The 14,086-nt window shown below is 39.5% G+C and overlaps 1 protein-coding gene across 3 annotated transcripts in view; it reads right to left on the bottom strand.

Moving 5' to 3' along the window:
* Window positions 1–14,086, bottom strand: part of myo5aa (myosin VAa) — a 67,831-nt gene that overhangs the window by 28,347 nt on the left and 25,398 nt on the right. For all 3 annotated transcript variants that reach the window (XM_085154738.1, XM_085154733.1, XM_085154746.1), the window contains exons 7-14: window positions 12,599–12,680; window positions 9,360–9,467; window positions 9,160–9,266; window positions 7,455–7,720; window positions 7,199–7,280; window positions 6,753–6,893; window positions 3,664–3,789; window positions 1,889–1,972 (exon numbers count right to left, since the gene is read on the bottom strand). In XM_085154738.1, coding sequence (XP_085010864.1) covers window positions 1,889–1,972; window positions 3,664–3,789; window positions 6,753–6,893; window positions 7,199–7,280; window positions 7,455–7,720; window positions 9,160–9,266; window positions 9,360–9,467; window positions 12,599–12,680 — 996 coding nt within the window. The remainder of the gene's footprint in view (window positions 1–1,888; window positions 1,973–3,663; window positions 3,790–6,752; window positions 6,894–7,198; window positions 7,281–7,454; window positions 7,721–9,159; window positions 9,267–9,359; window positions 9,468–12,598; window positions 12,681–14,086) is intronic.

Genomic DNA, 14,086 nt, shown 5'->3' on the forward strand with positions numbered 1-14,086 from the left:
TGTCAAAAAATCCTAAAGGTCAGTTTCTAAATCACAATCTTCCCCCATCCAAAGCAATCACACAAAATTATGATTCAAATGGAAAGGAAAAGAAAACCAGGAAGACAAATGAAGCTGAAATGGATGGAAGGAACCATGATTTAAAAAACAAACAAAACGAAAACATTTTCATTGACATCCAGCAGAGACATGCAGTATAAAACACATCTGTGGTTGAAAGGTGGCTGCATTCAGACCCAATTCCTGCAAAGACATCTCATTTGGGTTGCTTGGAAAATGAAAGTTTAAGAGATGACACCTTTAAAAAAAAAAAAAAAGCAAACAAATGTAACGTGAAACTGGCTTCCCCATCACAGTGAGAAAGAAGAAAAAGTGATGTTTTCCCAAACGCTGCTTATCTGATGCTGTGCGCACACGTTTCACAACTGTTTTGTTGTAGAACAACATCCAATTTTTGAATTCATTAATTCTTTTAATCAAAACTTTGTCAATACCGACAAAACAATAAAACTAGAGAGTAAGACACAGGCCATAATAATTTAGGAATTTATGCTTAAGAGTTGAAGAGCCTGAAATCTTCTGAAAGATTGGAGAGGAGATGGCATTCAGTGTGCCGGAGTGCATTTCTGGATGAGAGACCTAAAGCAGAAATGCAGATTCTTCAGAGTCTTTATGATACTTTATCTGTTAATGTGTTAAACTACACAAACAGCTAGCAGCTAAATGTTTATGAATCATTTCAGTTTTACTGGCTGTTGAGGGCTGGTTTAAGAGCTGGTTTTAGACGCAGATACAGACAATATTACAGATGAATAGAAGGCCGTTTTTTAGACAGCGTGATCCTCAGTTAATTGCAATATTATAAATATGTATTCATATTCATATTAAGTATTAGCTCAGTAAAAACAAACACGCACACACAGAAACATTAAGAATGATGGGATAAGCTTGGCAGAGAACCTTAATTTGACTAAATCTCATTAAGAGGTCAACCCCAATTGCTTTAATGCCCCTGATTCCCATGGCAACTATAAGAGTACAAATCTGTGTGTGAGAGTGAAAAGGTCTTGTTAGATGTTAGAGCGGACTATATCTATATTTCAACTCTTACCCACTTCTGGCTTTGCTGAAAAGGTCTATAAAGGACCAGCCGAAGGTCACTGTGAGAATTTTAAACAAACACACTTCAATAAAGTCTGCGTGTGTGTTTCTGTGCGTGTGTGTGTGCGTGCGTGTGTGCGTGTGTGTGTGTGTGTGTGTGTGTGTGTGTGTGTAGCCAAAACAGCGAAGAGGATTTAAAGGCTTAGGCCCTTTTTAACCCAACAGGGTTTTATACAGTGATCTCCAGCCAAGACCAAAACACGCACACACACACACACACACAAACACACACGTGACGTTAATTCAGCTGCGATCTAACTAACTTGGACTTGCAGCTATGTGTGTAAAAAAACTGGGTCGCTGAGTACTACTGCTGCTGCTGTGATCTACTATAACATATACTGTGTATCTACTATAACATATATGTGTCAAACTTGTGTCTATCCTGCATTCAGGATAAATGTGTGGCACACATTTAGCTTTTTGTGCCACATGCAAGTAAAAATCTACACAACTGAGAATTTATCTCTGCTAGTGTCACTATCCTCTTCATCAGTAGAGGGCGCTGTCCCCCGTATACTTTAAGTTGAACAGCATGTTTGGCCAATAAACAACTTTCTATTTTTTCCACACAGAGACCAGGTGGCACATCTCTGCAGGAGCAGCAGACGTACATGTCAGTGGATGCTTCACAGTTCTTGAAGTCCAATGTGTTTTTTTCAGGCTTACATTTGGCTGATTACATACAACAAAACATATTTTCATTGTTGGTGTTTGTGCGTCTCACCTTGCTGGCTTTCATCACATTGATTTGCTCTTCATTCACTGTGTCCTTGTTCTTTTCCAGGAAACCCTCACACTGGTACTCCACCTACCCAACGACACAGCAAAGCTTGTGTTACACTTAGGACGAGCGGGTGCCCCACTTTATGTGGCAACTGCACAGCATTTCCAACCCACATACTGAGAAAATGGTCCAGTTTACAAAACTCAGCACACATGGAGGATACCTTTAATGAACAGTTGTAAGGGAAGCAGGGAAGGCTGCATCATGGGTCAAGTGCAGGTCAACAAGTCACAGTCTTTTACTGCTTAAGTGGCGCTCAACAGGGAAACTGAGCTGTTCAGTGAATCATCATGAATGACACTAGCATAAATAAATAGAAATAGAACAAAAAAGCTATTAAAATGTACATGTGAGTGGGTGAAGCTGATGGAAGGACATTCTCAAAATTTTCAGCCTTTAATTATTTTTGCTTTAATAGATTTTTTCCATTTATTATTGTTTTTGAATGAGGTGAGTTTTATAATGCAGAGAGCGAGGAGTATCTGGATACAATGATGTGCATTTGTCCTTTACATGCCAGAAATCAAACCTATAGTTTGCACAGTTTGTAATTTTGTCTACTGTTTAATCACTCGTGTCAACCTTTCAGATCACTTGTCAGCATTAGTGTTGTGTTCCTCGTTGACCTACACAATGCACTAAGTTTATCAAATCAAATGTATTTGTATAGCACTGTTCAAACACAAGGCAATGCTTTACAGAGGGAAGAAAAGATACGGAGAGAGAAGGAAAAAATATCATGCAAGACATAAATGTACTGAAGAAGCACTCCAAACTTATTCAGTTTTATTTTGGTTTGCTATGATTCTGGGAGCGACATAGGTGACCTCTTCCTGATGACCTGAGAGTTCCACATGTTTTGTAAAGTATGTTTGAAGTGTAATGTCGTCGGAGATCATTTAGTGCTTAGTGAAAAATTTTTCAAATCTGTCTTAGGAGACGCATAAAGTTTTTCTGTATATGCTTTAGAGAGGAATATTTTAATTTTTGTTGTTGGTTTTTTTTATGGTAATAGACTTTGTCTGGTCTGTTGAAAACACATTGTTCCACAATTATTCTGGCCTGATTTAAAAATGTAACCATTTTTTTTAGAACCTCTTTTAGAAACTCCAGCTATACAGACTTATTCAAGCTCTATGATCACGTGGTGACACTGATATGTAGAGTTGTGTGTCATAATTATGGTAAGAGATTTTATAATATCTAATAATTATTATAAAATTATTTTATTTGTTGGATTTGTTCAGCCCGAGTTACTCCTGTAAGAACTTAAGCTATAGGATGTATTTTTCCTCTTGGTAATGAGTCAAACTGAACTACAGTGAAAGCACATTTCATCTAATACAAAAAGTATAAATATTGGAAATCCTTAGACTTATATGGCTCTAGGTATCCTAATATAAGATCAGTTGGTCTTTTAATCCGCTTTCTCAGTAACCTTATAGTGAAGCTGTAAAAACAGGCAAGAAACTTAATGCTTTGTCACACAGCATCTCATTAGAGGACACAAAACGTATTATTACACCACTACACGAACATGTCATTGCTAAAATGCTCATTTACATTAGAGCACCGATAATTTTATTTATTTATTTATTTTTTTAAATAGTCCATCTTCCTACACAAACACTTATGATACACCAAAAAAGAAAGAAATGTAACAACCTAATATGTAACAGTGTGGAAACACAAAGCATACAGTCTGACAGACCCACCTTGTCTGCAAAATGCTGGATGATGAAGGCGCGGTTGGACATGCGAGGCTTCTCAAACAGGGAACAAGTCTTTAGGTGGGTGTTGTACAGCTTTTGAGCCCATGAGTCATCCGAACCTTTAGGCATCTGTTACAGAAAGAAAGAAACCATGAATAATGCATTTTCATCTTTTCAGAAATTTCAAATTCAAATCAAATTCAAATTCAAATTTTTATTTGTCACATACACAGTCATACACAGTACGATATGCAGTGAAATGCTTAGACAACTGCTCGTGACCTAAAGAAAAAAAAGAGAAGGCTATAAATAAGATAGGAAATAAATATGAAAATAAAAAAGGGTAAATTTAACCAGGAAGGAATAAAATAAAATAAAATATAAAAATTAAGTTAAGAATGAGATAACTGTACAACACAAATTAGAATGAAGGGTAAAGGGTAAATTTAACTGGGAAGAATAAGATAAAATATATAAATTAAAGTTGAAAATAAAATAACTGTACAGCAAAATACACAGTATAGAAATATATAAGAATGTATGAAGAAATATAAATATAAATATATATATATACACACAATAACAGCAGCTGTACAAATATTAACTGGAAATGAGGAATATAATGTCCAGTGTTGTGCAATCCACATTATATAGTGTCTTGTGCAGTGCAAATATGCTTAAAGTGGTTTAAGTGATGAAGTGAAAACAATGTCCAGAATGTCCAGTGTGTGTGTAAGAACTATATGTGTGGGTCAGTACTGTGTGGTGGTGTGATTGAGAGACCGTATCGCCTGCGGGAAGAAGCTTCTCCTCAGTCTCTCTGTGTTGGTCTTCAGGGAGCGGAATCGCTTTCCTGACCTCAACAGAGAGAACAGTCCGTTGTTGGGGTGGCTGAGGTCCTTCACGATCTTCCTGGCCTTGGTCCAGCACCGCCTGCTGTAGATTGAGTGCAGGTCAGGGAGCTCTGAGCGGATGGTGCGCTCAGCTGAACGCACAACCCTCTGTAGAGCTCGTCTGTCCTGCATGGTGCTGTTCCCGAACCAGGTTAAGATGTTTCCCGTCAGGATGCTCTCTATGGTGCAGGAGTAAAAGTTCCTGAGCACCTTGGGGGGCAGTCGGAAGTCTCTCAAGTGTCTGAGGTGGTAGAGACGCTGACAGGCCTTTTTCACCACGGTGTTGATGTGACAGGACCATGACAGGTCCTGCGTGATGTGAACTCCGAGGTATTTGAAGCTGTCCACTCTCTCCACTGGGCACTCGTTGATGACGGGGGTCTGGTAGTTCCTCTCCTGCTTAGTGCTGAAGTCCACTATCAACTCCTTTGTCTTACTGATGTTTAGAAGGAGGTTGTTCCTCTGGCACCAGTTCTCCAGATTCCTAATCTCCTTCAGGTAGGGCGTCTCGTTGTTGTCAGAGATCAGGCCCACCACGACGGTGTCGTCAGCAAACTTGATGATGGTGGTGGAGCTGGTAGTGGCCACACAGTCATATGTGTACAGGGAGTACAGCAGGGGGCTCAGAACACACCCCTGGGGGGCTCCAGTGCTGAGAGTGGTGGAGGCTGAGACATGTCCGCCCATCCTTACTGCCTGTGGTCTGCCAGTTAGGAAGTTGGAGATCCACTGACACATAGATGAGCTGAGTCCCAGATGCTCCAGCTTGGTGGTGAGTGTGGAGGGAATTATGGTATTAAATGCAGAGCTGTAGTCTATGAAGAGCATTTTAACATAATTCCCCCTTCTAGTGTCCAAGTGAGTAAGTGATGTGTGGAGGAGATGAGAGATGGCATTGTCTGTGGAACGATTTGGACGGTAATAATAAATGTGTTTATTTATTATTAATTATTATTTATTATGTGGTGCAATAAATGTGTTTATTGCAGTTGTTTGACTGAACTTTTTCTTGTCATTCATTGCATACTGACAAACATACGTCCTTGCCATAATGTGAGAAATGCGTTCCCACCTCAAATGTCAACAGCCTGTAAAATGACCTTGCAGAGTTTGAGAGCGACAGAGAGATAAGCTCAACAGACACAGGACAAGAAACTGGAGCCTTTAATATCACAGCTGCCACAGCATTAACTAAAACAAAGCTCAATTCTGTTTATTTCATACACGCTCAATATTTCATTCCAGTCTTACTAACATGAATGAACATAAACTAAAAACAACCTCATGTCTGCCTCTTATTTAGTTTCACAGTGAGAAAGAAGAAAAACAGAGCTGTGGTTAATATTTAGCTTTGGGTTTCTCAGTTTTAGGTATTGGTGACTTTAGCCTTGTGTGTGGTGGGAGGCAATGACAAGCTGCAGGCTGACGTCAAGAAATGGAAAGCAGAATGTGGGTGTGAATGAAGAAACCCACAGGCCTCTGCTTAACATGCAGCACAGGCTCAGTTTACTTTATTTTGCTTGTTTATATTCATGAGAAAGTTTATGTAAGTAACTTATGTAATGGTAATTCCTTTCTTTTTCTTTAAAGATATGTAGTTGGAGAAAGTCGGTTCTTAAAAACTTTTGCATGAAGAGCAAACTGCTCAAATAGAAGACAAACGTGAAGAACGATGCAACCTAAGCAACAGAATCGCTGACCGTGATATAACTGATCTGAAATACACCGGTGAAGTAATCAATCGGTGTAGTAAACAAGATTGATCGCCTTGTAAAAAGGAAACGCTCTGCTGGGAAAACTGATGTTAAAGTAACATGTAGCACCAACCACAGCATTGCTGTATTAGGATGATGCACAAGCCAGTCCACAGAAACGGCTCGGGAACACAACAATTACCCTGTATTCACCCACGCAGTGCTAACCTAGAACCAGTGCCATGCATTTCTACAAATAAAACACTGACACCTGTACAAACTAGCACCAGCATGGGACCACAGAATTGCTAGGTTCAGAGTGCAGTGGCTAAGGGAGGGATTATCATCAGACCTAGCCCAAAGATTCAACTCCCATGATTTACTTCTCACAGAACTAGCAGGAACTCTACAAATTGAATTAGCTCGAACCTAAGAAACTGGAACCAAGTATTTCAATGTTGTGCCCGTTCTGCATACACTATTTGTCGGGTAAAGTAAGACGTACCCTGCACTCCTCGTCCAACAGGTCCAGGATGCCCATCTTAGCTTCTATGAGGTTGATGCACGGCTGATTGTCATAGAAGTCGATCAGAGTCCAGGGGATCTGCTCCTTCATGTACTCCTCCTGCTCCAGTTTGAACACATGCTGTGCAGATAGAAACACACAGTTAGGTATTTAACTTTAATAGTATTTACAACCTTTAAATATAAGGAGTGGCCTAACAAGAGTTATGCTGCTCTTTATAAATTATTTACATTTGCAGAAAGTAAATCAGAATTGATTTTTTCATGTAAATTGTCCATTATTTAGTTCTATTTTTAAACTCTGAGGTTTTTTGTGGAATTTGCATATTTTGCTCAGAACCACCACTGACATACTTTTGAAGTTTGTGAACTGCCACGTTTTGATTGAGAGCAGTTATTGATTGTTTGCCTTTTGCTGCTGCTTACCATGTTGAACTGTTGCTGCAGCTTCTCATTAGCGTAGTTGATACAGAACTGCTCAAAGCTGTTGATTTCAAATGTCTCAAACCTTGTGAAGAACAAGAGTGATGTTAATGACCTGAAACACACTTTTTCACTGCTGTATTTTAATTTGATGAGCAAATTCAGACAAATCCAGCGAAAGAATGATGCTAAAAAGCTCAGACTGATTAGCTACCCCTTTGTAACTACTACATACTTTGAAAGTACTACACAGACATACCCGTAGATGTCGAGGACTCCGATGAAGGAGTGCTGTTTAACATTTGTCACCAGGGCCTTGTTGACGTGCTCCACAATCCAGTTGAAGAGCTTGGCGTAGATATGTTTGGACAGGGCATCACGGGCATTCGTGGCCTGCAGACGAGGGAGGGGCTTGATATACGTCTCTGTGGCCGTCTTCAGCTTCCTGTGGCACAGCCACTGGGACATATCCTGGTAGGTCACGCCCACCAGCTCGCAAAACGCCATCAGGTGACGATTGTTGGGCTACATCAGAAAGAAGAAGTTTTTATCTCCACTATCCAACACAAACCCAACACAAAAGTGATCCATGATGATCTATGATGTGGTTCCACATCACAGATGGATATGATGTGGGGCCACTAAATGCATCTTTAGGGAGGAATAAGTGAGTAAAAAAGTGGCATTTATTAAAAAATTCTCAATAAAACAAAAGAAAAAATAGATCCCAGTGGAATTAATCCAAACAACTAAAGCTGCAGCCTCATTTCTGCCTCTACCTATTTACTAATTTTAAAGCTTCTTAGCTTGTAAGCACGTGATAGGCTCATGAATACGCAAACTGTGAATACAAGGTACCTACAGGTATAAGCAAGCAAGATTTTGAAAACCCCCTAAAATTGAAATTCAGAACAAACTGGCTGGCATTACCATGTTCAGAGTTCCTACCGGGGGATTTAAAGCACAAGTATGAAGGATTCTTCTGTTTTTAAGGCATTCTTTAAGGAATGACCTACATCATTAAGTTTGATCAGGGATGCAAAACTCATTTTATCAAGGGCCACATACAGTCCACTTTGATCTAAAGTGGCCAGATGAGCGAAACTTTTCTTTCTGCCAGTGTAACAAAGTTTAATTACAGAGATGTGTGCAATTTCAAAAGTATACCTCTGTCTTTCTATGTCATAAAAGTGTAAAACATTTTCATAAAACAAAGTTTTTGTTAATTCGCAAAAAAAAAAACCATTTAATTGTTTATCTGTTACTTAATTACTTTGGTGTAGTATGAATGGCTGTGGGGGACTCTTTATGAGTTGGAAAAGCTGTAAAACGAATGAAAATACAACAAAAAGTCCCCAAATTTATGCCATACTATATATTTTCAAGGAACTGGAGTCTGGAGCTGATTCTGGCCCGTGGGCCTTATGTTTGACATTCCTGAGTTCAATAGTGTTCAATGTACTTGGTGCACTACTGTTTCCATTTAAATTCAAATGTTTTCCTACATTTTGCCAAAATGTTAATGCTGAAACATGGGGACGTGAAAGCACATATACGTTATAACGTGTATATAACATACATATGTTTAACTTTATGTCCATATATATAGAAATCCCAATCATATCCTCCCATGCTTCTCCTTTTCAACAATCCCTTAAAGCAAAGGATATAATCATGCAAACTTCTCTATCTCTAATCAGCAGCCAGTTCCCAAGAAATGCAAAATAAACCCACTGACCAACACCCAATTCTATGAGACCACACGAACAACTAAAATATGATTAATAATCACATGCAACACCATAAGCAAACTGATGTTAGTTAAAAGTGGGAAGGAAAAGATCACAGAAAAGATTTCTGAGCAGCTGAACTGAGAAAGTCCTTCCTAATTCCGACACTTATTTATGCATCAGCCCAGTGATACGCTCCCCCTTTTCTTTATGCAGTATGAAGAGTATCCTCACAGGAATAACGCTGCTGTCTGCATCTCTGTCCTTAATCTCCACATTTCCCAGATGAAGAATGGCAGCCAAAACCTGGAACAAACCCATCTGATAGGACTCATTAATACCTGCAGAGGACACACAAACACATCCTTGGGTTTTTACTTCCATTTTTTCCATACAGATTTCAACCTGCGTGTATTTTTAGGTGTGTGAGTTACCCAGCAAGGAAAAAGCATTGCGTGTGGTGCAAAGCTCCTTGGTGTCATCCACTCCGTCGATAACTGGGCTGCGGCCCTGCCTCGTGTACAGGAAGTCATTTGCACTGCCTGAATAGAGACACAGAGGGGCAAACATGGAACAGTGAGTCTTACATTGTGCTACTAGGACACGTGTGCTACTAAAACCTCAGCCACTAACTAGGAAAGCTTGTATTACAATCATATGCTGTGACATTGTGTCCAGAATGAACTCAACGTGCAACCTTGCAACTAACCAGAGCTGCAATCCTGATTTGCTGAACTGAAGGGTCAAATAAAAGAAGGACACAAAATTGTGGTCATCAAACGAATCTCATGGTCAGATTTCAGAAGATTTTCTACAGGCCCTACTACTTCTACTTTCTAAAGGCCCTGGTCTCTATTTAAGGTAATACGTCATATTCTGCTGAACTGAAGTTTTTTGTTTCATTGTTATTAACAACTTAAATGGCCTGCATTTGTATAGCGCTTTTCTAGTCCCTAAGGACCCCAAAGCGCTTCACACTGCATTCAGTCATTCACCCATTCACACACACATTCACACACTTATTCACTGTATCTTTCTGAGTTTAGGTAGAAATGATCAAAATCTGTTTTTATTCTGTGACACTGACTCAGAGTGATGCTGGGTGTTTGTTCACTGTCAGATCAGGAGACTGATAACGTGGAAAACTCTCAGTTCTCAGAAATAAACAAAATCAAGAACGCTTCTTCTGCGTATGAGCCAAACTTTCTTATAATCGGTTTCTTTATACACACTTAACACCGAATTAGGGCATGGTCTGTTGCCTGGCAACAAGAGTCAGTGACATGACTGTGACAACCACTCCATTAACTGAGCCAGGAAGTTAGCAGGAGAGGAAAAGACAGCAGCTGCGTGTGTGTGTGTGTGTGTGTGTGTGTGTGTGTGTGTGTGTGTGTGTGTGTGTGTAGGAGATAGAAAGAGTGCCAAGTGAGTGGCAGTAAATGGCGATGCCAGCAGACAGTGTGTGTCCATGACTAGGATGAGCAGGTGCAGGTCCACAGTGGGAGCGCTCTATAAGGGAGCCTGATGAACCAGAGAATCAATGAGTCACAGCTCAGTTCCTACAGCAGGAACTTTGCCTGATGCATCTAAGCCGATATCTTACTAATAATTTAGAGAAATCTCTGACTGTTCATCTATGTGTGCTTCACTCATCTCATCAACTGCTTGTCCAATCGTATTAGTGCCAGACCATTACACTAACCTGAACCTATATATATCTAAACGAGATCTAGATCTTTGGGCAGGATGCTTTGCATTTGTCGTTTCATTTTTTTTTTTAATACTCTAAAACACATAAAAATCAGAGAGCAATTTCAATCTAAGCCTAATTTTTATTGCTCATTACAAAGTCAGTGACTTCTTGAGCCAATGAATTTCACCGTTCTGGCATACTGTCTACAGCGAGAGTGACTCACAAGCCAAAAAAATAAATACACTTGGGAAAAGAAATTCCCCTAGTCTGTTAAGTCATTTTAATGAAATCCTTTTACTTTACAGCATAAAGTGAAAGTCTAACCATTATGTTCTATTTGTGGGTAAGTTTCATTCACAAAAATATAACAGACGAATGAGGAAGGAAGTTAGTTCTAGTTACAGCTGGTCTTTTGTAGCCTTAAACAAATAAAAAAAAAACATAACCTTTTAGCATATTGTAAATTAAGTACTTGCCTCCTCTTGCCTCGTTTTTAAATGGTGACTTTGTCTAACATAAGATCTTTTTAGGCATCATCAGATTAGGAGTTGAATGTAGTATATGTGCTGAAAGGGTCAGAGGAGGAAGTGAGTAGTCTGGGGTTGAATCCCAGCTGTGTACGCACGTGCTCATCTGGTGATCGGTGCTTAGAACAGAGAGGGTTTTTTTGGCCTCTCCTAGTTTTCTGTTCTGTAACATATTTACAGGAGTCCGATGCCACCACCAGCATGACTCATATTAGAGGTCTGGACTGCTTGTGAAATCTATTTGCACCTAAAATTGAAGTGAAAAAGAAAGAGATCACTCTTATGTGGCACTTAATGGTTTTTTCATGAGGTCTAAACAAGTAGCAACCTTTGGGGCTGAAAACAAAATAGCACTGAAGCGTTCGACGTGCCATAAACTGCATTTCCTCTGCTTCCTCCACTTCAAGGCTGCTTTAAAAAGTGAGCTTATCCCCACAGACGTCCATATTAAATTGCTCCACATTAAAGCATTTAAAAACATGCTTACACCCTGGTACGAAAACAGTTGCGGTCTCTATGGATAGTCTCCCCCTTCAGCGAGGGATTTATTTATTTATTTAGATTTAATTAAGAGGTGTGGCCACTTTGATTGGCAAATGTACAACACAAGACTCCTGTATCCCCTGGCTGTCTTCTAGGCCTCAGCTGTGCTCGCTGAACAGTGGACTGCATTTCTCTTCTCTGTTTGTGCTATTGGTGCCTTTTGGGGCTTTTAATGGCACAGCCTAAAAAAAAACAACAACTTTATTTATATAGCACCTTTCAAGATAAAAATCACAAAGTGCTTTACAGAAGCTAAAACCTAAAAATAAAAATCAACCAAAAGCAAGTCTGTCTAATAATACGGTTTGATTTGTGATACAGACCATTCAAGAAGTTTGTGTTCCCATTTTGGTGAAATTCTTATTTTTTTTAATACTCTATTGCTTGGCACTACTTTGCATATATTTATGTGACTGCATGCAATTCATGCAGCTCATGAGCTTGCTAATCAAGCTAGCTAGCATTAGCTCGCAAATTAGCAGTCTAAATTAGGAAACTTCTGGCTTTAAAAACACTGACATTGTTAAATGCTGATGTTGAGGCTCCAAAATGTATAGTGCAAACCAATAGCTTTCTATACTTCTTGGCCTGTATACATCCATCTTTTATACAGGTCATTGGTTTGGCGTTCTCAAAATGAGTGAGACCATGATGGCAACTTTTATAAAGTCTGAACCTCTAAAGCATTTCATTAATAGCCATGTGTGTTCAGGTGCTGCAAATGAATGTAGCACTTCTACAGCTAGAGCTTTTGTATTTAATTCCATTGTCAGTATACATATAAGTACATACATATATATATATACACATATACATATACACATATATATATATATATGTGCGTGTGTGTGTGTGTGTGTGTGTGTGTGTGCGTGTGTAGGTGTGTGAAACGTGTATCCGACCGACTTACTTAGCTTCAGAGCCTTGAACTCAGGCAGATGGGCAGATGCACAAAGCTGATAGAAGATATGATAATTTCTTTCCTCGTCCGCCTGGAAGAAAGCAGAAAGATCATATGTGATTAATCAATAAGATATTATATTTCTTAATTAATAATGAATAAAATGGTTTAATATTAATGTTCCCTAAAATAGTTAATCATCATTCAGATATGTTTTTTTACTTTTTTACAGCTAACATTCATGGAACAAGAAAAATCAGCTGCTTGTTTCTTTACATACTGCATTCTGCTTTACAATTATACAGTTTGACAGCCTAACATTTGGAAGCTCCACAGGCTGGCAGCTGCAAACTCAGTGCCTTGCTCAAGGGGACAATAGCAGATGTCAGAGAGTCAGGTGTGAATAATAATAATAATAATAATGGATTGCATTTATATAGTGCTTTTCGAGACCCTCAAAGTGCTTTACAATTCCACTATTCATTCCACTATCCACACTCACATTCACACACTGGTGGAGGCAAGCTACAGTTGTAGCCACAGCTGCCCTGGGGCAGACTGACAGAAGCGAGGCTGCCATATCGCACCAACGGCCCCTCTGGCCCTCACCAGTAGGCGGTAGGTGAAGTGTCTTGCCCAAGGACATAACGACTGAGACTGTCCGAGCCAGGGCTCGAACCGGCAACCTTCCGATTACAAGACGAACTGCCAACTCTTGAGCCACGATCGCCCAGTATTTGAACATCTTGAGATGTTCAAATGTTAAGATGTTCAAATTCTGGAAATTGTCCTGATATGCCCTGGAAATTCTTCCCAGTTAACATGGAGTTGTGTTACCTACCTGTGTTTAACCCTTTACTGGACAACTGACTACATTGTGAGAAATACAATAACTCAAGCTACAGATGAATATGTAGTGAAAAAAAATTGATTTAAAAGGTGCTTTTAATCTAGAAAAAAAACCCCATCAAGATCTGCAGTCTGTTACCTGTGCTCCACATCAGCGGGACTGCACCCACACCACAGAATACACACACACACACACTAATGACAACTGGGTTACTGGAATCAAGTATGTGAAAAATGTGAGGAGGAAAGTAATCACGTTTCTCTGCCAACATCCTCATTCGTCAGTAGCATTGTCTATAATAACTGTGTGTGTGTGTGTGTGTGTGTGTGTGTGTGTGTGTGTGTGTGTGTGTGTGTGTGTGTGTGTGTGTGTGTGTGTGTGTGTGTGTGTGTGTGTGTGTGCGTGTGCATGTGAGAGGGAGGGAAAGTGAGTGAGTGAGAGAGAGAAAATGTTTCTTTTTCCAGGCATTAAATGTCCTTGTTCTTTTATCATCTAGATGCCACCCTACAGGCTTCTCCAATAAGAAAACACACCCACTAAATATATAAGAAAGAAAGATAACAGCTTATATAAGAGAAAAACTCTACTTATAGAATATTTAAAGACAGTATTCAGTAAACTTTTAAGAGGTATTATTGAAGTATTTC

This window comes from Neolamprologus multifasciatus, chromosome 1 (assembly GCF_963576455.1).
Source record: "Neolamprologus multifasciatus chromosome 1, fNeoMul1.2, whole genome shotgun sequence".
NCBI lineage: Eukaryota > Metazoa > Chordata > Actinopteri > Cichliformes > Cichlidae > Neolamprologus > Neolamprologus multifasciatus.